The sequence below is a fragment of the Lissotriton helveticus genome, chromosome 7, assembly GCF_964261635.1.
Source record: "Lissotriton helveticus chromosome 7, aLisHel1.1, whole genome shotgun sequence".
Lineage (NCBI taxonomy): Eukaryota > Metazoa > Chordata > Amphibia > Caudata > Salamandridae > Lissotriton > Lissotriton helveticus.
Genome location: NC_136068.1, coordinates 1,230,026,096 through 1,230,050,775, shown reverse-complemented (window position 1 = coordinate 1,230,050,775; position 24,680 = coordinate 1,230,026,096). Strand labels below are relative to the sequence as shown.

The following is a 24,680-nucleotide window of genomic DNA, read 5'->3' as shown; positions in this document are numbered from 1 at the left end:
AGCCCTGTCACTCACACACACCAGACAGTCAGATCCACATCCAAGCAGAGGCGGGCTGAAATGGTTAGGCAAGCAAATGCTAACTTTCTAAAAGTAGCATTTGCAAACACAGGATATTAAAATAAACTTTACTAAAAGAAGTATTTTATTATTCTGAGTTCAGGCATACTAAACATTAATTTCTACCATGTTCCCTGAGCCTGCTGGGATTATAGAGTGTAATAATTCCAGCAGCCCATCTGGCCTAGAAGGGAACTGGTAGCCTTACAATAGTGAAAAACGAATTTGGCAGTAATTCACTATTAGAACATGCCACACACATCAGGGCATGTTCTACCTTACACTTACAATGCACCCTGCCCTTAGGCCTACCATAGGGGTGACTAATATGAAGTTAAGGGAAGGTTTAGGGGCTGGCAAGTGTGTGCACTTGCCCAGCCAGCATGACAGTACCAGACTGCACGCAGGTTCTGCAATGGCAGACCCTAGACACATTTTAAGGCTGCTTCTGTGGGTGGCGCAACCAGCGCTGCAGGCCCACTAGCAGTATTGGCATTCACAAGCCCTGGCACTCCTGGTGCACTTTACTGGGGACTGACAGTAAATCCAATGAACCAATCAGGTATATCAATCACATGTACACTTTACAGTAGGGAGCACTTGCACTGCGGCACGGGTTGGCCGTGGCGCAGTGCCCTGAGTAGCGGACACCAGCAAAACATCTGAGGCACAACAGCAAAAAGTGGAAGGGAAACTCACGCCAAGGTGCCAGGTCTAACAGTAAAGATACCAGAAGTTTGAAGTTTAAAGCTCTCTGTGGGAATGACCAACTGTTATGTGACGGTACCTAATCTCAGGCCTGCCGCAGAGAATGGTTAGATTCCTATTAATCAATTGACGTTTATTTATTCTTTGCTTTATCCCGTATGATAACATTAAACAAACACTTTAAATGCTTTTCTCTGGGGTGATTCCTATACCAATTTTCATCATAATTGAAATAATTGTATAATTGCATTTCTTTCTTTTCAGTTAGCTTGGTGTAAACCCCCTAAGTCTGTTTTTAATTTATGGTTATGTTGTCTGTTTTTTGCACATTCGCCGCATCCATTTTCTGTGAGGAAAGCTTTCCTGTTTGTGCTCAGTTACCAAAAGAAATTTGTAATATGAACAATTTGCTTTCTGTGTCTAATTGTTTACGTCCTGTGAGAGCTCACTCATGGTTCACATAAACACCTTTCTCTCCTCTAACCTATCTATTTTAACTCTCTGATTCCCTAAATATGCCTAAATGAGAGGTATATTGTATGTGCACATGTATAATATTAAAAAGCATTTGTTTATCTGGCTGACTCTGTCTTGGTTTTGATTAGTAGAGACATTAACCAAGTGCTCTAATTACTCTATGACCGTCTGCCTGCAAGACTGATTGTAAACAGTGCTATACAAGGAGCTCGTTCTCTTGCCTATGGGGGCTACACAAGGATGTCGAATCTGCTCATCCTTGTACAACCTTCAGCTCCGCAATTTCATTACAAATATTATCTTGTACCAGTTTGCATATTGTAGCATTCCACATCTCTTCATAGGCAAATTGTGAGATTTTGGATATATTTGGAAGGAGGGACCATCGTTACGTCATAACACAATATCAGAGTAGTTCAAAACACAGCTTCAATGAGAAAACTGGCCTTACCTCCTGGTAGCAAAGGCCTAACCAGAGAAATGTGTGGTAAGTAATAAAGCATCCAACACCAAAAGAATAATATTACATTCAGAAAAACAAATAATAACATTCCTAAACTAATTTAGCACACAGGAGAGTAATATAACAAACCTGATGACTAAAACTAATCAAAATGTAAGTAAGTCAACAGGTGATTTTCGTGTTTGAAGCAAATGTATATACATCTCCATAGGAGCAATATATGTGTAAAGTCACAGATAGTTTATGTGCAACACCAAATGCAGACACTTGAGTCCACTCTTGCACCAACATGAAAACCAAAAACATGTTACACCCATGTTAGTATACTACAATGATTACAAACGTTTCAGGTGACTGGATAATAATCATGAAGGTTCCCAAGTATGTGGGGAGGCTTCGCGGAGTATGTAAAATCATAGATTACAGCTGTGCAGTGATATGCAGACTCAACTACTCACTTATACGTGAGCTACAGCATATTTCAGCAGTGCGAAGCAGGCTCAACCACTCATGCCAGCTAGGGGCTCCTTCATGGTTCAACATTGGGAGGTACCCAACTATAAGAACAGACATGACTGTGAGAAATCCCAGCTCAAACCTTTTCTTCGCAGGAGGGTCCTATTAGGAATCAACTCACAATGAATGATGACAGAATGTCGCTTTGCGATAACCAGTGAGATAACTTAATTTGTGTTGGTAGGCCTCACCAGGACTTTTCTAGCCTTTCAATTCTTTAAATCTGATAATCTTCCGTAGCTGCCTGCTCTCTCTCTGAAGCCCACAAATGTCAAGTTATAGACGATGTAGCATCAACATGCATAAAGCGGCTTCTTAAATGGTGTGGGTTGGTGCAGTGAGGTGCCCCATGCAATAGGTTTTCACTCAGTTCTTTCACTGTGCTGTCCTGACCATGCTGACTGGGACAGCACAGTAGTCCCCCATCCTGTGATGCCTAAGGCGTACACTGCATATCTTACTTTTGTAGTATCCATTTCCATGCCTTCTGAATCTCTCACCAATGATCTGGCCTTCAACACTGTAACTGGGAGCCTGGGCCAATCACTATCCTCAAGTCTGCAGTTTGTGTGGAGCGTCGCTGGACTCGGCTGGCGGACAACACTACTAGATTCTCTTCACTTCAGAGTTGGGAACATGCCCTAGATACACCACAGCAGAAAGCATTGGTTATGTCACTAAGTGACCGCCTCGGTCCCCAACACACACACACATGCAACATGGTTAACTGCTAGGAAGGGAGGTGTCATCTAGTAAGACAGTGTATACTGAACCTGTTCCATTGTTTAAAAACAGACTGGTGTGGGTCGCTCGTGCCTCAATTTTTGCTGCCATTATCAGATCAGACCAGACGCAGAAAGAAACACTTGTAAGGTCTGATGTTGATAATTACAGATCGGTTCTTCTGTCCCTCAGTGTGTTGCCGGATACCTGAGTATAGTAATGTTTGTAGGCCACATAAAATTACATTCCAGAGCAGCCTAAATTATTCAGCACTGAAACTGTGTTTACTGAACGAGGGCAAAGGGATAGACTTAGAGGGAAGGGGCTACAGCTCTGAGATAAATTTTTTTGCCAAGATATCAAGTGATTGAACCATGGGGGAAGGCTTGCTTTGTTCAGGCATTGCGAGGCGCCATGGTTACCACCTATGTAAAAAAAAATTTTGGCCAAAGCATGTTGCTGTGTTTCAACCACTGAGCAGTGTGACTGCTTGTAAGAAACAGGAAGCTTCGTTAGGAATTTTGTGCGTTCTGTGTTGTCACACATTCATGTTTATATAAATAAATACTTACAATTTTAGGTCTTTCTGGGTTGTTCAAAGAATTCAGTGTGATTTTGAGACACTGTTAAACGTGGCATGCACTTAAAAGATAAACACATCAAAAAAGAAACAAATGTAAAATCTACAAATTCTGGAAGTCACTTATGGCCTGAGTCAAGGGACAGGGCTAAGATAAAGATGAGAGATGACAGAGAGCAGGACTGAAAGGCAGAGAGGTGATAAGACAGAAAAACAATTGTTATGAGAGATAAAAGAGAACATTGTAGAAGCAAGAGAAAAGAGCGAATCAGATAAAGGGCGAAAAGTCAAGCAAGGTATCAAGGAGAGGGATGGGGAGAGAGGGAAGAGAAATGTAGAATGTACTTGTAGGTAGGGGTGGGCGGTTAACTCCACTACGCGGATGAAGTTTGCAGAATTTTGTGACTCAGCGCTCTGCTGGGAGTGCGGAGTACAGCAAAAAGAAATCTTGAGTGGAGTTAGTGGAGTTTGCCCCCACCATTATGATGTGAGGTCACCTGGGTACTCTTGCACAAGTGCAAGACTACTCTCGTGCATTGTCACACACGTGCACTACCCTGGAGAATCAACAGAGATGAATGATAGCGGTATCCGGCACAGTGGAGCTTGACCTTAAATGTAGTTGCAGGTGAGGCAGTGGAAATTTACAAAAACGTAAAGGGGTGGTGGAGAGTGCTGTACTGTCAGTGTGAGCAGCAAAAGGTGGTTGACCGAGAATTGTGGCACGCACGAGCGTCCCCTCCGTCCTGTTTGTCTCATGAGCTGTGACGTACGCCTGCGTACTCACCATTGCACTACTTCCTGGAGTGATCATAGCCGGAGTTTGTGCAGGTGGTGGCAGCTCGAGGGCAGGTGACTTGAGCCGTTAGACGTTAACCATATTACTCAATATGTTCTCTTTGAACATTCTTGATTGCTGATGTAGGTGAAGCCCATGCGTTGTGCACACAGCCTTTTGTGCCTAGGCACATTCAAGATATGCAAATGGTTCTCAATCATCATTGGAAATCATGTGCATTTTGATCAGGTTTGAGTACACGTTTTCTTTTTTGTGAACTGGTCCCTGTGTTAGCAAGTGCTAGCTACACAGACCAGGAAAACGTAGTACTATGTGTTTGACTTCTCTGCGTTTCACTGGTCCTGTTACTTTGTTTATTTTACACATCCACTTAAGCTGCCGTGCTGTATTATTTGGGCATGTAGGATGCCTATAAGTGCTTCAGGGCCAATTAAACTGGTGAAATCAAACTCTAACTGCGCTCCGTAAAGCTCTAATTACTTGGATTAATTGGCAGCGCGATATAATCTTATTATTTCAAATGTATGGGCGTTTTCAACCTGAGCAATGGGTAATGAGTAGGGCGGAGCAGAAATTCATGGAATTCCACTGAGTTTTTATGCAACACAGTGAAATAACAACCTGGCTTGTTATATGGTGCACACAGCTAAAGGAATGATGCCCCCTACAATAATTCAAGCAACTCTTCTGGTGATTTTAGTTGGCTTTGATAACCTTAAAAGTTCTCAAAGGGGTAGATGTGGAGAGCAGCCTCCAGGCTTATCTTGAAGGAGTGCAAAGCAGATTGTTTCACCACATTTAATCAATATTGTAGGTTAGATGAGAAAAAATCACACAGTATTTATGAAAAATAAGTTTATATATTAACACAGCACATCCACTATCACTTTGTATATCTCCTATGTGAAGATATCAACAATACACATAAGAATACTTCAAAGAAATCAGGTGAGTTGTGCAAATACACTTAGGTCTCTAGGGGGAGACCAAACCATGTACTAAAGAAGTGAAATGTGAACTACAAAGAAGGATGGGACTAGGACCATAGGACTTGTAGAACCAGGAACCATCCAAAGTAAGTACCCAGGGACCCCAAGGAGGCTGTGTGCAGAGTAGAAACACAGCCATGTGTTCCATAGAAGTCAACGGAGAAGTAGAGGTTGCATTTTAAAGAAAAAAGGACTCTTCCCACAGTACCCCAAAGAAACCCTTTGGAGAAAGTGAGGTTGGAGAGCCACCCCACCAGTGGATGCCCCAGAAACCTGCACCAGGAAAGCCAGATACGTAGGGTTGAAGTGATGTCAGAATCTCTTGTAGACGACAATGAGCGACTTGAGAAGAAAGGCCTATGGACAAGTCTGTGAAGAAGTCCGGTGGAATTCAAGGATGGATTCTGGAAGAGGAGAACCTGCAAGCAGATGGAACAGAGTCTATGCCACTTGGAGGTGACCAGGAGGCATGGAGGCACAATGCCCAACCTTGGCAGGAAGCTCAGGAGTTCACGAGGACCTTGTCGCTGCAGCTGTGGGGAACAACCAATGCTGTGAAAGACCAGTAGCTGTACACAAGCTGTTCTGCGTTAGATGTTGATGTACAGTTGGTTAGTGTCTGGCGGGAGCCCCAACAAGCCTTGGTAGCCACAACTGGTCTGGAAGATGAGCAGATGCAATTGTTGGGACCAGCAAGGTCCAAGGGACTCACCACGTCAGGAAAGTCAGAGTACTCCATGAGTGAGCAGGGGAGCCAACCAAAGCAGAAGGAGACCCTTGAGAGGACCCACAGGCCGAAGGCACAGGAGTCACAAGAGGACCTCAGGCAGCTCACCAAAGATGGAGGCCCACGATTTAAGGGATGCAGAGAGGTCGCTGGTTTTCGAGGGATGAGATGCTGGACATTCTTGTAGTCTGAAGATCTCTGGAGTGCAGCACCAACAAGCCTTTGCAAAGGCAGGTCGACACGGTACACAGAGGTTTGCATCCATCGGCTCCAACGAGGTATACTGTCCTCCAAATTACAGGGCAGACAGGTCAGGCCTCTGGGAAGCCACAGATCCACCACCTGTGTCGCTGGGCCTCGGGAAGGATGACAGGAGCAGTAGACTGGTCAGCTTCGATGCGGTACCTGCAGATGCAGGGGAGTGACTCCTTCACTCCAAGGGAGATTACTTCAGATGGCCCTGATGCCCACAGGCCCCTGGAGAGTCTTGGAGAAGCATAGATACAGAGGAGGAAGAATACTTGCAGAACAGTTAGACCAGAAGCAGCAGGAGTCTTCCTTGATGCAGACTCAGTTCCAGGTGAAGTCCAGCGAAGTGTCCAGACGGTCAAAGAGTGTCTTGGTTTCAGAGGTCATATCTAGCGGTGGTCGCATTTCCCTGTGGCAGGAAACCTATTGTTCTACCTTCCTTTGCTCAAGCTCTGCTCAGCAGCAGGATATTAGAACAGTGTCTGTGGTCGGTGGCAGAATTAGCTTGCTGACAGAGCCTGAAAGGCTGTAACTGGGAGTACAGGGTGCTCCTTTAAGGAGCTCCCGAGTATATGGGATCCTACCACCAACACCGGAATCAGTGTTGGATATGACTCCAACATGTTTGAAACCAAACATGACCAGGTTCAGCACAGCCATTATATAGTTAGACATCTCATAATGATTGATGTCCACTATATGTCTTAAAATGGATAACAGCACTCACAAAGCCTGGAGAATCAACTCCGAGATTTGTGTGGGTGTCCTGATCATGCAGGGGCATACTCAGGCTTATAACCAAGCACCTGTCCTCAGGACCAAAGGGCCTATCATAGGTGACTTGTAAGTTTTAATTAGTGACCTCAGATATAAGAAAACTGAGTTCTGTCATGAGAGGTGCAAGCATCATCTCGCCCAGTATGCAATGGTATGCCTTTAGTCAGAGTTTAAGTGGACGCCCATGAATGGCCCAATACATGCTACAGCCCATGGAAGACCCCTGGTGTACCTATGCCCTGGGTACCTTAGTATCATATACTGGGGACTTATAAGGGTACACCAGTAACCAATTGTGGAGGTACCAAAGTACTTATCAAAGCCATTTTTTGGAGAGAGAGCACAGATGCCGGGGTCCTGGTTAGCAGGACCCCAGCAAACTACAGTCAAAACAAACTGACACCAGGCAAAACGTGGGGGGAAGCATAAAAGAAAGATCTTACTTTTCTACAGTAGTGCATTAAACATAAAGGAAAACAAGGAGATAAATATTACACCGAAAAGAGCTGGGAAGGGGTAAGTTGGCGAGAGAGATGCTGAGGAGTGGAGGGGAGGGGAGACGTATAGAAAAGAGACAGGGTATAGGTAAGAAAGGGATGGTGCAGGGAGAGTTAGTGTAAAAATAGACAGAAAGGGCATATTAGAAATTGGAGGGTATGTGGTGATAGATGATGGGTAATAAAGAAAAGAACAAAGAGGAAGAGGTTACAGATAGTAGAACAACATAGAAATGTAGGCAATGGCAAAGGTGAAAGTGGGCTACACCCATCGTAGAAGTTGGCCATATCAGTTTTATTTTGAATCATGCCTGGTCTCAGACTCAATAAAGCACAATTGGATTAAATGAAAGAGCATAACTCATCATGAATCCCTACTGAATGTGGCCAGAGACTTAGTGTAGAGTGGGAGACAAGACAGTAATGAACGGAAGAATCAGATTCAGTAGCACTAATGCTGCACTGCGTCCACTGTCCAGCTGCATACAGATTTGACTGCCAGCATAGCCTACCATAGAAGGGGACGGAAACCAGCCTAAATTGAATCCAAGACATTGCTATTTTTTTTATAAAAGTAGAAAGTTGGGTGTTAATCCCCCTTTTCAGTATCTTAGAATTCTTTAACTCATTAGAACAATACAAATGAGTACATTCTTTCCTTCCAAATCAATCACACTTATAACCATCCCTATAATGCACTATTTAAATGTGCATTCAAAACTAAAAGCAAATTGGAAAAGAACCAAACAGCTCCATAAAACTCACTTTAAGTTTCCATTGATCATAATTACGCCCAGCTTTTACCTCTAATGGTTTTTTTTTTCGTCTTCTACCTTTAAGAATGATAAACAGAACAGGATAAGTCCCTGATATTATTTTAACTTCCAAAATCCCTCTAAGCACTGTTGGCACCATGCACAATTGTGGTAAGCATGCTCACACCCAAATGTGAATCCAATGTTGTACATTTTGTGTAACTTAATCTACAAAAACATTTCTCTCCAGGCAAATGTTATACATGATTTTATCAAGTAAAACTGCTATGGCGATTGTGTTTGGTGCATATTAGTAGCCTAATCCATATCCAAACTCAATTGTTAATCAATATTTTTCCAATTTATTTATTTAGTCATTTTAGTGCTTTGGAAGGGTCAAGGTGCCTTGAGCCTGCTTCAGATTGTCTGGCCCTACACCACATCAAGCTATTATAGAGTTTCAAACAGAAAATGGCATTGTCATTTCCCATGTAAAACAATAGTTTAAACTATGTACCAAATACAATGTAATTTGCTAGAGAAAAGCATTACCTGTCCATTTATTGGCTGAATGCATTTTGACTCAAGCAAGGCCAGGCCTCTCTAAAAAAACAGAGTCCTTGCACTATCTAAACTCTTTGTATTTGATAGATAAAACCCAGCCTTACCTATCAGTTGCTATCAACCTCAGAACATGGAGAAAGTTCATGTATATGCATTTGCTGGGCCCACCGATACTTGACTTCAATCCGGCATAGGCCAGCCAGGACAATGGAAGTGCCTGTAGGTTATGTAACTACAAACACAAATCATGTTGCTGTGATAAAAAAGGAGAGTTTTACTCAGGCAGATATTTTGAGACAAGGATCCGTACAGCAGTATTTTTTTCACAATCTGCTGTCTCCACCCTCCCACATTGCAGGAGGATTTGTAAAAAGGCTTAGTGATGCTATATACCCTCGTCCCGAATTCATGCATCGCCGGCAGAAAATTCCAGTCCAGAAAATTATACCTGACTACCATACAAGAAAACCAGGAGTCAAATAACCCAGCCTATTGGGCTCGCTTCTTCAGGAAAAGACTCAAGAGCCTGAGATCCCTTGCGTAAATTTGCTATTAGCTCCCCCTTTTATCCCTATGGCAGGCCACTCCCTAGGCAACCAGAATCACCTTTTAGGGCTGTACTCATCATCAAGTTAAGAACTCATAAAATTAGAAAGCCCTAATGCACTTTAATTCTTCTCCTGAAATTAGCGAATATAGCAGGCACTAGCACTTTTAATTGCTGCTCGAAAACTTGATAGTGTTTTAAGTGGTACTTATAATTACAGAACCCATTTCTCCCAAAGGAAAGAGAGTACACATTTGTTGAAGTGGTTGAGGCGGAAAATAATGAGGTGATAAATTGTATTGATACGCTTGTCTAAATTGATTTGCTGCTTTTAAAGTTTTTATCTTTTTGTAATGGTTTTAATTAACGGATACACATAAAGAATTAAAGCATTTTGACTCACATTAACAACTCTTTTTATCCTCGATAGGGCTTCACTCCTTTGTCATCCAGCCATCAACTACTAACAGCGCTTGAACCACTCGAACCTGTTAGTGTTACAGTAAATACTGAGGCAAGATCTGAAGGGTTGCCAGCAGCAAGGGACACAGGTAATCTCTTATAGCCATGCTTCCTCTGCCTTATTCTAGTGTAGCTCTACTAGAGAACGCATGATGGGCCTGATTCACAAAAAAACATAAATATACTACGGTAGTCTTCCTCCGTCGTTTTCAGCAGATTTATGATTTTATGGTGGTTAACAAAGGTTTCCAGAAGTACTCATAGGAAACTAAAACCGTTGCTGTTTTACCTGGATTACCCCTGAAATACTTTGGGGCATATTTATGATAACTGGCGCATCCCCAGGGATGCGCCAGTTATTTTGCGCCTCTGCTCCGCCACCCATGGTGCGCCGCATTTACAATGCGGCGCACCATGGGGCAAAAACGGCACAGATGCGTCACGCATCTGTGCCGTAAAGGTGGCGCATTGCTGGAGTTGCGTCGCAAGCGCCACGCAGCTCCAGCAAGGCTCGGGGGTGCCCCATCTTTACAATGCTGCGTCAAAACCTATGCCTGCTTCAAGCAGGCGCAGGGTTTTGATGCAGCATTGGCCTGAAAGTGACTGAGTGAAATCTTATAGATTTCACTCAGCCACTTTTGCGAGGCGCACCTGCCCCGGAACGCCCACCCTGCGCCGGAACGCCCACAAATGGCGCAGGGCTTTACAACGTGACGCATCTGCCTAGATGCGTCACGTTGTAAATGGGTCGTAGGGATGCGCCACGTTTACGCCACAGTTGCGTGACGCAAATGTGGCGCATTCCCAACATAAATCTGCCCCTTTGTGATTTCCATTTGCGCAAGAGCAAATATATATTTCATGATAAAATCCCAGAAAATGCACAATACCACTGGCCATTATCTTTGTACCTTTTACTCTCCACAGAAAATGTTGACACCCCTAAGAATATCCCTTCCACTGCATCCCACCAATTTTGAGTGTTCCCTGCTCTTTCCCATCCTGGAAAGGGATTGACCCTTCTTTTACAAGGTGGGAATGAGTCAGGAAAACCACTTCTGTACTGGGTGAGGCTGTGGTCCACCCCAGCTCTCCACTATTATAGGCTAGCAGTGGAGGATAGACGGCGTCACAGAAACGTCCATCTCCTCCCCTGGTTTAAGTTTGTTAAATCTCACTTTATTGACTTAGGTTTGAGTGATTATTAGAGTAATCCTTCTAAAATTTGGGTCGGCACCAAGGGTAGACTCAAAGCTGTGTTCTGGGACAAGAAAATCAATGAACACCATCAAAAAGCAAAAGGGGGATTGATTGAAGCATTCGTAGCCTGTAAAGTTCACCCAGCTAAAGAAGAATATGTAAATCAGATCCAACCCATCTATGGCATGCACGATTTATCAATTTAGACAGGAAACACTTTTAGTAAATACATTTACACACAGTTGGAAGCTTCATCAATCTATCCAATTAGCCTGTCAATTTTGCAGATATGCCAGTGAGGACGTTGAACACATCTTATTTTTTTGTCCAATATATGCCAGGTCCTGGTGGAGATGGATTAAACCATTGTGCAATCTGGGGGGGGGGAGATCCTGTCAGATGGTTTATCATATTATGAGATCAGATACAAGCCAGGTTGTGGCTTTCGGAATTAGCCAATACCTCTATACTGTCTGGTTATACAGGGAAACGGTGGGGACCACCTGTTTTAAATGTATACGGACTTATGTCTGTATTTGGTCAACTCAAATAAATGGATTTTAGGGTTATTATGGTTTATGAGGTCTGGGAACTGTATTATTGCTTTCTCCTGTATCAAATGGAACTATATTCATTTTGTAGCGTTCTTTTTAACATGGTTCTTGTGTTATTCACTCTAACTTCGTGACTGAGGCTCTTCTTTTCATCTGCTCCAACTGACTCTCTTTGGAAATCGTCATAACATGCTCTCTGAACTCAGTTTAATCGATTTAGTTTAGAATTGACTATGTTATCAATTTGTTTTCTAAGTTGATATTTGTATCCATTTTATGTAACATGCGTTTATGGTTTAAAGAACAGAAATAAAGTTGAACAGATTGATTAAGTCAGGAAAAAGGGCGTGCCAGTCCTCACAAACAAGAACCTTTGGGAATGCTGCACAAACCATTAAAGCGTTGCTGTGCCTTTTTCTGCCCCTCGCCACTCACACAATGACCACATATATGGAAATACAATGGCTTACTGTAGAGGCAGGGAAAGGGGAATGAAAGAAGAAAACATAGACATAGCACTCCATCACTTTTGCCTCGTCGCTAGGTCTACAGAATGTATTGAGCAAGGTTAAAAAATCCGCTACCCTTAGCACTCGAGGTTCAAATGAGATTTCTTCCTTTGGCTAACAAAAATGTTACATATGGATTATTCATTCTTAACACTGTATTGGGTTTATTTATCTTCACTTTACGTTTCCTACAAATAAATAACATATCGTAATATAACATACATAACATGGTTACACATATTTGTATTACATACTCAAATATTTGTAAATTGCCAGAGTTAGATGGATTGTTTTGGGGTGCTATACCTGGAATAGCTGAGAAACATTGTCAGTCAGGATTCCCTCTGTGGGACTATGATGATCACAGGCATAACAGAGGCCCAGCAGCCCCTGCGGTGCGGGAGGGGGCCCACACCGGACAAACCAAAGGTTGATCCCTTCGTGCTGGCTAGCTGCAAACAAATAAAACACTCAGCAGAATAGGTAAAAAGGCCCCAATTACCTTAGCTTGCCGGGGAGGTGGTACCCCTGAAGTTCTGTTACGCCACTGGTGTTGTTTGTGTGTGCTTTTTTTAAGAGCAGGGAAAGATTGACCAAACACATTTACTGTTCACAGCAACTGCTACTGAATTTGTATGGCAAATGTGGTTGGCATTGGTATAGTCACATGCCATGTGGTTTCACTCACACAGGTAATAAAGCTTTTGCAATGTGGAATTGCAATTTACTGACTAGATCATGCACGCACTCTTTTTAGTAGCAATACACTTAGGGTAATATGTATCAAAATCGAGTTTGCAATTCTCATTGCGATTTTCAGTGAATCGCAATTTGAGAATCGCAAAATGTATGTGGGATTTGCTAATAATATTGCAAATCCCACATATTCCTTATTTGCGAATCGCAAATTGAGATTCGCAAATAAAGAATACCTTCCTATTCATTACTATGGGCTAGGAGGCCCATTGGAATGAATGGTAAGGCATTCTCAATTTGCGATTACCAATTAGAGAATCGCAAATTGAGAATTCATTGTCAAGGGTGTCAAAAGGACACGCTGTTGCACCCTGAAATGTGCTTGTGTGCACTTTAAAAAATGCAAAATAGTGCATTTCTAAGTGAAATCGCAATTTACCACCAACTCGGAGTTGGTGGTAATTTGCGATTACTTAAGGCCAAATCACACATTCTTTTGTGCTTCTTACATTTGCATTTAAGGAATCGCAATTTGAAATTCCTTAAAATAGGGAATCACAAAATTTGAGGTTCCTTATTTTGCAAGGGGCTACATTGCACACTGCTAATTTGCGATCGCAAATTGACTTCATACATATGGCCCTTGGAGATGATATGCTGGGTGGTGCATGTCTCATTGCAACATATGCCATACATTTGTTTGTGTGTGTGTGTATTGTATGTGTACGCATCAGTAGAAAATATGGAAAACATGCGTTGCGTGCCGAGCTCTATGTAGATTCCTCAAATTGTACAGAAAATGTACTTTCTAAATCACATGTTCACCACATGTTTCATTTGGTAACATTTCATTGCATCTTAGACAGGATAGGAAGTGTGGCTATCATTGGTGTGATCACTTGCCATATAGTTTATCTCAGACTGGTGAAAAGGCCTATGCAATGTGGAAATTGGGAATCAACTATTACCAAAAGGAAATTGGGAATCAGATATTATTCAGTTCAGGCAATCTTTCATACTGTAGCATTCTCACGACCTCCCACAAGAATAAAGGCATCCAATGGCGTATTTCAAACTGGAGGCATGTAGTTCATGATAATATCAAGATTTGCCACCATCTTAAGAGGCCTCATTTGATAATTCTTCACAACATCTTAGGTAGAATATTGATAATTTTGCACCGAGAAAATGAGAATCAGAAATTATCCTGTTAAAGCGATCTTGAATAGTGTAAAATTCTCATCATCTCCCACAAGAGCAAGGATATCTGATGATGTCTTTCGATGTGGAGACCTTAAGTTATGAACTATGAACAGTAATTTGGAAGTCACAAGAAATACATTTCTTACCTTTTGAAAATAACATTTGATTGGACCTCCTAAATGGTTTTATTTTGTAATAATGCAAGAAAGCGTTCCCCAGAGGTTAACTGGTACATTCACATTTCCCACAACTGATTTTATTGATTCATTAGACAGAGGGATATTCACAGTTTTCCACAAACAGGAAGATACTGTCAGGAGGCAAAGCATATTTCAATATACGTACAGTCTAATCAAGCAAGAGAAAAGAAGACAAAGAAAACGGAAGGAAAACCCCCCCTGTCCACCCCCAGCCACCCCAACTACCCAATGCCCCCGCTACCCACCCCTTATCCCACCCTAACCCAATGCACGTGATCACGACAGTTCCAACAATTAATCACATTACAGCAATCATCGAGTGTCACTCTAGGCCTGGAGGTCCTCCAATGTAGGCAACTCATCGTCTGGGGCAGCCGGGGGCTCCAGGGGCAACTCCCTGTAGTCTGACCACCGTTTCCAGATTTTAAAGTGTTTCCGTGGGCACCCCCTGGCTTCAAACACAGGTCGTTCCAATCCCATATAATAATCAAGCCCTGCCTTCCAGGCCCCGAGAGGCGGAGCCGGGTCACTCTTCCACGCCTTCGCCAGGTCTCGCTTGGCCACTACTAGACCCAACAGTAGAAGGTGACGCTTGTAAATGTTTCCGCCCACATTCTCCAACACATGAAGGAGGCCCAACCGGGGAGACCGGGGGAGATCCCATCCCAACACCTCCGACAGACAGTTCCAAACCCCGTGCCAGAACCGGGTCAAACCAGAACATAACCACACTGTGTGCAACAGCGTACCTCTCTCAGTCCCACAACGCAGGCAGACAGGGGATGCAATCAGACCCGCCCTATGCAGTCTCTCCCTGGTATAATACGCCCTATGTAGGTATTTAAACTGAATCAGTCGGAGACGTACTGCAATTGCCGCCCCACAAGGTGATTCCAAGGCCTCCCTCCAATCGTCTTCATCCAGGGGACCAACATCTTTTTCCCAGGAGACCTTGAGCGGGAGCAAAGAGGCGGCGCAGTGAGTGACCAGGGTTTGATAAATTCGGGACACCTTTTTGTCTCCCAGGTCTCCCATAAAGAGTTTAGCTTCAACTGGGCTGAATTCCGGCAGTCGTTCGAGTCCGACCAGGCTCGGAGCGAGCGCGTGGCGGAATTGTAGGTATTTAAAGAATTGGGATTGAGGCATGTGAAATTCCAAGCTAAGGTCCTGAAAGGATTTAAGCGTAGTCCCAGTTAGCACATGTCCAAGGGAAGAGATTCCAATGGAGTCCCAGCCCCCAAAACCCTGCAACGAGGACAAGGCGGGAAGTAGGCCGTTCCTCCACAACGGGGTCTCCGCCGTCAACTTACCCCACCATCCCATTCGGCGCAGCGCCTTGCGCCATATCGCGAAGACCACCTGTGTGACCCGGGGCAATTCTTTCCGAAGCCTGGCCGAGTATAGGAGCGTATGAAGCGTGGTGTCGCCCATCAGCGAGCGCTCAAGGGCATACGCGGGGTCCCCCCTATCGCCGTACCACCACTCGTTAAGAACTAAAAGGTGGGAGGCTTGATAGTACGATAGGAGGTCCGATGTGGCCAGTCCTCCACAGTAAGTGGACAAGAAGCATGTCCGCAGTGCCACCCTGGCGGCGCCCCCGGCCCACAGAAAGCGGCCCAGCACCGAGTTGACCCGACGGAACCACCGTGGATCTATCTGGCACGGGTGGTTCTGTAGCTGGTACAGCAGGCGTGGGAGCGCAACCATTTTGAAGATGGCGGATCGGCCAAAGATCGTGAGAGGCATCCGGGACCACGTCCTGATGTCTGACTGAACTTTCTCCCATACTGGCAGTACGTTACGCTCCCACGCTATGTCAGAGGACTCGGACAGGAAGACGCCCAGGTATTGCAGGCCTCCAGCCGCCACCCGTAGGGCCGAAGCCCATGGGCAGACACCGGGGCCCCCGCCCAGCACCCAAAGGGTGGACTTACGTGGACTGAGGAAGAGCCCCGTCACCTCGCCGAATACGCGCATGATCTCCAGTATGCGGGGGCCGGACCGGTCGAGGTCTGTAAGAAAGAAGAGGACATCGTCCGCATAGAGCGCAATTCTATCGGAGAGTCCCCCACCCCACACAAAGCCACGAAGCTGGGCATCGATGCGCACCCAGGAAGCCAAGGGTTCCATGGCCAACGCAAAGAGATAGGGGAATAGCGGGCAACCCTGCCGGGTCCCCCGACCTATCGAGAATCTCTCCGAGATCGCCCCGGACACCCGCACAGAAGTGGTCAAATCAGTGTACAGTAGTTTGATATAGGAGATAAATACCGGGCCCAAGTTAAGGCGCGGTAGGAGGGCGAACAGGTAGGTCCAGCTGACCGAGTCAAACGCTCGATCTATGTCCGCGAGCAATAAGGCCGCCCGCTCCCCAGAGGACCCCACGGCGTCGATGGCCGCCTGCGCGCGCCTGATGTTGTGTCGTGTCGCCCTGTGGGGCATGAAGCTCGCCTGGTCCGGGTGCACAAGGTCGGCCACGTACGGGAGGAGGCGGTTAGCCAGTGCCTTTGCCAGTAACTTAGCCTCAAAGTTAAGTAGTGAAATGGGGCGATACGAGTCGTGTCGGTCCGGGGGCCTGCCGGGCTTCTGAAAGACCACAACCTCGGCGTGACGCCAGTCTGCTGGCATGCAGCCCCGGTCCCTCGCCAACTCCAGTGCAACCCTGTAATGGGATCCCAGTTGAAGGTGAAACTTCTTATAAAATTCACTCGGAAAGCCGCTTGGGCCGGGCGCCTTCCCAGGGTTAAGCTGCCCCAACGCCTCTCCCAGCTCCTCCGCCGTGAGGGGAAGGTCAAGGGAAGCCTTGGTATCATCAGAGACAGCCTGGGGGGGCAGATCTGCTATAAATTTATCAATCGCATCCACTGGGAGGCAATCCCGTTGCGCATATAGGTCTGCGTAGTAGCGGGCAAAACTCGCCGCTAGCGCGGCTGGGTCTGTGATAGAGACTCCCTCTCCGTCCGTGAGTCCCGGCAGCACAACAGGTTGCATGACGCGTTGACACAGTCTGTGTAGCATGGTACAGGACTTATCACCCCACTGATACACCCTACTCCGCGTGGCCAACCACGCCTGCCACGCTTCGTCCATCAAGACAGATGCGTAGGACTGCTGCGCCTGTAGGAGCAACCGAACCGCAATCCCGTCCCCCTCCCTCAGGCAACGCTGTTCCAGATGTTCGACCTGCGCCGCCGCCGCAACGATAGCCTCCCGACGACGCCGACGGGCGGCCGCGCACCATGCTATATCCACCCCCCCGCAGAGTAGGCTTCATGGCCTCCCAGACCGACGCCGCATCGACGCCCCCGACCAAGTTCTCCCGCCAGTACCGGGCGATCGCACCGCGCATGTGTTGAACATAATCCGCTTGTTGAAGATGCCACGAGGACATTCTCCACCGGAACGGCTGACGCTTCCTACGGAGCTCCACTCGTAGGGCAACTGGAGAGTGGTCGGACAGTCCCCGCGGCAGAATCTTGACTTCTCTCACTCTATCAAGGAAGGCCCCTGGCATAAAGACATAGTCCAGTCGAGAAAAGGAGCCATGCACGGCAGACACATACGTATATTCTCTCACTGTGGCATGCATATGTCTCCAGACATCCACCCAGCCCAGGCCCTCAACCGCCGCACACAGTCTGGTAGGGACCACCGCCGCTACTGTGCCCTGCAGTCGCTTACGATCCATGCAAACATCCATGACGTCATTCCAGTCACCGCCCAGCACAGCCAGGGAATCCGGGATACCTGCCCACACCTCAAACAGCCGTTCAGCCAGAGCCCACTGCAGCGGGGGGGAGCATACACACTCCCAAACACCACCGGTTCAGCATCAATCATACCCTTAATAAATACATATCGGCCCTGTGGGTCCAGCCATTGTCGCTCGTGAGTGTAGGCCAGTCTGCGGTGAACTAGAATGGCAACCCCCCTCGAACCTCTGGAGAGCCCAGCATGAAACACCTGTTGGTAACCAAATCTCTGCAGGCTCAGCACCTTCGTGCCCATCATGTGCGTCTCTTGCAACAACAAGACATCGGCAGCCTCCCGCTTACCCCAACGCAGGACCGCTCCCCTCTTAATTTTATCCAGCATTCCCCTGACATTCCAGCTTAATATTCTCATTGACTCCCTAGGGAGTCCCGCAGACGGTAGATCAGCCATAGTCAAGGTGGAAATGATCCCAATGACCCCAGCACCCGGTCAAGACACTCCTTTCAAGGAACGGTACAGCTTCAGTAATCACGTGCACTCCCCCCCGGCCACCCCAATCCCCTCCCCCAGCCCCCCCCCCAACACCCCTTCCCCAACACTCCAACCCCTGGAACCAACCCCCCACCCCTACGCTCCACAGAACTCTGAAGCATCTGTCGCGGCATGGGGAGCCTCAGGCCTAAAACAGAGAGCCCAAGGCCAACCATACCAATGGATCCCAACTATCCCCTCTAACGATGAACCACCCCCTCAGGGCCAGCCCCCACCCGTGGGGATTAGGCAACCCGGCAAGGTCAGCACCCCGAACCCACAACACCACCCCTCATCAACATCAGCCCATGACACCACGGCAGTTCATCTGCAGTATTACAAACCAGGGCAGGCCTGGCCACAATCCGTGGAGCGTCACAGCACCACGTGCTCAATGAACAGGTGATCAGGGATTCACAACCCATCCTCAAGGCGACCCCTCCTCAAAAAGCCGGAGGAACACGCACGCACAAGAGTTCAATTTTCTCTTCCAGACTGGTCAGTGGGTACATTCACATTTCAATACATTATTCGGTTTAAAAGAACCATAAAAGCATACAATAAAACAATTAAAACTTCTAATCATCGCACTGGAATATATTCAATAAATTCATCTTAAAACACAAATCCGAATAAAGTGCTTCCGTACAAATTTTAAACAATAGACTTATTAATAAAAACATTTAATTCAATAAGATCCTGATAAAATTCATCATATCCCCACCAGTTTCCTGCCTTTCATAACATGAACAAGAAATCTATATACAGTTCTGCAGACTTGATTCATCTGGAGCATTTGTAAATGCCCTAAAGCCTCTTAACACTTTCTGATATTTCACATTTTTAAGAGTGGCTTTAAAATCATTTTCTCTGTTCTTTATAAAGCTCACAAAAAAGAGCATGTGCAATTTGGATTGGAGCGTAACTGTATGGGCATCGATCCAGATCCTTCTCAGAGAAACCATTAGAAGGGACAGACATTAGAAAGTAGGTCACGCCCAGTCTAAACTTCAACAAAAGAAATCTCTGATGATGAGGCACCATCAACAATGGCTCAATGCCAGGTGTAGTACACGATGGGGGTACATCATCACCCTACCCTTTTTCCACTCAGCTCTCCACCTCTTTGCAACTATACAGTCCAATAATCAATTTTTAACCAGTAATCTGGCCTGACCGTTGATAGACGTGAGGTTGCTGAACAGGGCAGTGACAATAGCCTACGGAAAAATGTGTTTTGACTATTTTGTAACTGGTACATATAAATGTGGTGAGCGCCAGGTCTTGATCCTATTTACCTACTAACCAAATTAATTGTATGTGTCCATGTTACTCAGCATAAGACATGGAAAGGCTTTGCAAGCCGCCAGGCACAATGAAGCTGGCATCACTAAAGTCTATTTAAGATTCTGCACTGTCAGGATGATTTAATGGCTAATCAGTAGCTGTGGCATGTCCTCTGTTAGACCTGACATCCTTGCCATAGTTTCCCCCAAACATTTTGCCTTCCTTTCTCTAGTTTTGCTGAATTTGTTTTTGTTGGCATTAGGACTCTGCACTCTTTTCCACTGCTATCGAGGGCTAAAGTGCTTGTGTTCACTCCTCTAATCATGGTAAACTTGGCTTACACCCAATTGGCACAGTTAATGTACTTGTATGCAACTATGGCTGTAAATTAATTGCTACTAGTGGGCCGGCAGCATTCATTGTGCCACCCACTGGAGTAGCCCTTCAAAACATGTTTCAGGCCTACCATTGCAGCCTATGTGGGGTTTTGAACTGCCATTTCAGGCTGACATAATAAGCCTCTTGCCAGGCCTACATCTTCCTTTTTCATACACATACGCCACCCATAAGGTATGCCCTAAACCGCCTTTAGGGCAGGGCACAGTGTATTTTAAAAGTTGGACATGTCCTGGTAGTGAAAAACACTCATGTTTTTTTTTTATTACTGCAAGGCCTACCTGTTCCATAGGATAACATTGGGTTACCTTATTACATTTAATAAGCAATAACGTTTGTTTGGAAATAGGTAGAAATGTCATGCTCTAAAGAGTTGTAATTTAAAATAATTTTTAATGGCAAAGTCGAATTTTACCTCCCAGGTTTGAAAATGCAACATATGGACATTTGGCATGAGTTTGTCCTAAACCATTTGGTGCCTACAGCCTGTATCCTGGGTTATATGACTAGTTGTAGATGGTAGTTGGCCTATGTGTATTTCTCCTAGACAGTGATACAAAAGGGGCTAGGTGTTGTCAGGATGGGCTATCTAGTCAGGATGGGAGGGGTGGAGCTGTCACCAATCACACTTGCACTTCAAAGGGGGTATCTAAGCACTTACAAAGGACTTCACACTAGTTTATTGGAGCCAGGGCTGGGGAAGGAAAGAAATTCCAGAAGCAGAAGTGGGCGTAAGTCTATACGTTTTTCCCATTTCAAAGCTGACACCAGGTATTTATATTGGACCCTGGGTCCACCCTTCAGATCACTTCCCGACGTGTGGAAGACTAGGGAGAAAGGAGGCCCTGCTACTGGAAGCCTGCCCTGCTGCCTGAGAGGGATGTCTGGACCTACACCATTCATCCCAGGCTCCCAGAGTGACTCCAGGGGTCAGTTGGCTCACTTCCTGTCTGAGCTACAGGGACACAACAAGCTCCAGAGGCCTCCCTGCAACTGATCAGCTGACCTGCTGAAACTGGGCCTTCCTGGACTTGCAACTAGACCTGCCTGAGCCCTGCTGGTCTCTGCAAGAATGAGTTGCTAGTCCCGAAGAGGCTCCTTCCCGGATCCTGTGCCCTTGGTTGGTATCAGAGTGAACTCCTCTGAAGACAAACGAGAAGTTCTGAAGGTGTGGGCTCTTTGTAAATGGACCTGGTTGCACTGAGATCTTGACACCTGTGATGACTACCAATGCAAATCTCCAGTGTACACAATTACTTCAGCTACAGCGACCGCCAGCGACAACCAGCCCGCAGTGACTGCCAATATGAAGCACCAGCAATGACCATCTGAGACATATGACAGGATCTTCGCTTTACAGCAATGACCATCCGTGACGCTGTCTTCCATCCTCGCTGGCTCCTTCACTAGGAAGTGGACTGTTCGCACCAGGCTTTAAGAAGGTAACTTTTTCAGCAGGACTAACCTGGTCCCTGTATCCAGCCCATGCTCCATCGCGGTTGGCATGAGATTTCCCCAGGTCTAGCACAACCAGATTACCATGAGTGGCGCTTTGTGGCGCTACACTTACCTAAATCTTTCAAGACTCATAACTCTGGTTCTACTGATTAGATTTTTGTTGTTGCTTTGCAATTAATTTAGTAAAATGTAATCAGTTTTTCAAATTTTTTGTGAAATTTTGTTTTTTGTTGTGTTTTCACTGTATTACAGTTGGAGTGCTACATAAATACTTCGCACATTGCCTCTAAATGAAGCCTGATTGCTTTTGTTCCAAGCTACTAGAGGATTAAGCACAGACTAATTTTGTGACTTTTTGTGGTTCACCCTGACAAGGGTTGTGGCTGTTGCTTGAGTAGGGTTTCACCCTCCACAACCAAAAACCCAATTTCTCACATCCTCCTTCAGTTCTTCCAATAACTCCTCTTCCCATAACCTCTACTGAGCAGTCTTACATATGTAATTTGGTCTGAACGTGACACTTTTCCAGCTACAATTTCAAATGTTGAGACTTTGAAATGGAAGCCGGTATCAAGGAATGATACCAAGAGAAATTCAGTATTGCTTTTCATATGTACTTTGTGTACATCCTCACAAAAATCCTGAAGTCATCCTTTAACCAGCTCCACTATCTCTGACTTTCCAGAAGACTCCTGTTCAGCACCTCAGTGAAGACATGGCTTGGCAGTTCCGGCTGGACTGTTCCCATTAGGCGCAGGGTCAAGACTGATTTGCATATGGCCATGCTTGAACTGGGGTGGCGCGGTCAGCAAAATAATGATGGATTAAACCCAGATCTGTGACTGGGGGTGAATCTTTTGCCAATGTGCAACATTCCGTCCATCATCTTTTGTGTTTTGCTGTTCGTCGTATGTGGGAACGGGTATGCCCGGACGTGGGTCCCGTGCTCATTATGCCACTGGAGTCAAGCTATCCTGGCTGATGACGGCTGATAGCCATAAACCGGACCTAGAATGCTTGATTCCGGTCCAGGGAAGACATGGCTTGCCAGTTCGGGCTGGACTGTTCCCATGAGGCACAGGGTCAAGACTGATTTGCATATGGCCATGTCTGAACTGGGGTGGCATGATAACAATGGATTAATTCCAGATCTGTGACAGGGGGAGAATGTTTTGCCAATGTGCAACATTCCGTCCATCATCTTGTGTGTTTTGCTACTCTGAATGCTAAAGCATTTTAGTTAACTTCATTGCCAGCCTTCTAAAAATATCAGGCCATACAACAGGCGTTGCTACTGAACTGTCACTGAGTTGTGAGGTGTACTCATCCAGTGCTCAGGTATGAGTGCAGGAGTAGGCACTTACTACAGGGCTTGTTCTGGTGGTGTAGCATGATAATGATAATGAAATGTATAAAATGCACGAATACCAAAAATGGTGTCTCGGCGTCTGCAATACTAACTGAATGTTGGAGAGCATAGGATATGTTTGCCTGATGGCATGAACATTTATGACACCTCTTAAAAGGCACAACACATTTCTGAGTGTATGACTAGCTGAAACCAGAACAAATCTAGTCAACTACATAATGCATCACTCTGATAGATGTGCAGTGGTTATCAAATTGTGTCACCACAAAATTAGAGGACATAGGCAAAAGAAGGTAAATTATCTGACTTGAGAAGCCTAAAAGCAACAATCTCATTCGAAACACAGACTCCACAAAACCCAAATGTAATTGAGAAGTAGAAAGTGAATGTGATGCTACTTCTACCAGTGTCTCACGAATGTCAGCTCCCTTGCAGATGAATAACCGGAGATTAACCACGATTCACTGTCTATTTGCTAGTGTTGGACCCCAGATGTCTGCCAATCAAAGTAAACGTGCCCGGGTATGTGGTAGTCAGTGCATCGACTACTAGTTCACATGTCCATACTCGGGTGCACTGTACTGCCCTGGGATTTGGGTAATGTTTTCCCACTTTGATATTCACCTGCTGCTATGACTAATATATTACCATGTACACAATGTTACTCCTACTGGCATTTTTTCTGTAGTGGTTTGCCACTGCTCTCAACTATTTGATACCATGTATTTCGACAAAGTAGGAGCTCTGCTGCTGACATTATAGCAAGTTCGGCACTCAGCATGTGTCATGAATCATAGTTTTTAGGTCACTTTCCTCCTCTGTGACACTGGGTTGGTGTTTTAGCGTCACATAATCAGTATGTCAGCCGGCCACATAATCAGTATGTCAGTGCTAGCAAGCATTGTATATTTCCTTCTGGCACTGTGGTGATGGTAGCTATTGGTTTATGGAGAGGTCTAAAACACAATGTTTTATTGTTTATCGGCCTTCTTTGAGCCATCTCTCCCAGCATTGTGACAACTGGGTTGAACTCGTTGTCACTCGTGATGTTCTGAAATAAGACTTTCCTCCAAGCCAAAGGAGCAGGACCATAGTCAAAATCTTGATCATCATCAAGATCAGGCTCAAACTCTTCAATTTCTGGTTGGGTTTGAAGTCTGCATGTCAAACCCCAATACACTCATTCCCCGACCTTCTGGCATCTGCAGGGCTACTCTGCTGCCCCAGAACCAGTAGACTTATGGCCGTCCCCTGGCATGCCCGGTATAATCTGACTTCAACAGTTACTGTGTAGCTCTGGACAAGATGGTAGTTGTGATAATCTTTCCACAGGCCATTTTCGGTCTGACTACGACGTGTTGTTTGAGACAGCTGCTGTGCCTGCGTGCATTTAATGACTTGGCGTCAGTAGCCTCTGCACACACTAATCTAGTGTGATGGACCTGCAGAGTATATGCTTTGTTGCCAGCACAGCACCACAGTCTAATTGATACTCACCTGTATTGAATTGCTGCAACTACCACACACCAACTTCAAATCTTTCTCTGCCCAGGACATATTAGTGGAGAATTAGGGCACGTGTACAGGAGAAGTCAATCTCTCCAGCAATGGAGTGTTCTGCTGTCAAAAATAATGTGCTGTTGGCACAACATGTCATTCTCTGTGGCTCT

At 45.6% G+C, this 24,680-nt stretch overlaps 1 protein-coding gene across 2 annotated transcripts in view; it reads left to right on the top strand.

The window, feature by feature from the left end:
* The window catches only part of TOM1L1 (target of myb1 like 1 membrane trafficking protein), a 653,197-nt gene that overhangs the window by 542,715 nt on the left and 85,802 nt on the right, over nt 1-24,680 (top strand). For both annotated transcript variants that reach the window (XM_078654420.1, XM_078654421.1), the window contains one exon: nt 9,862-9,982. In XM_078654420.1, coding sequence (XP_078510546.1) covers nt 9,862-9,982 — 121 coding nt within the window. The remainder of the gene's footprint in view (nt 1-9,861; nt 9,983-24,680) is intronic.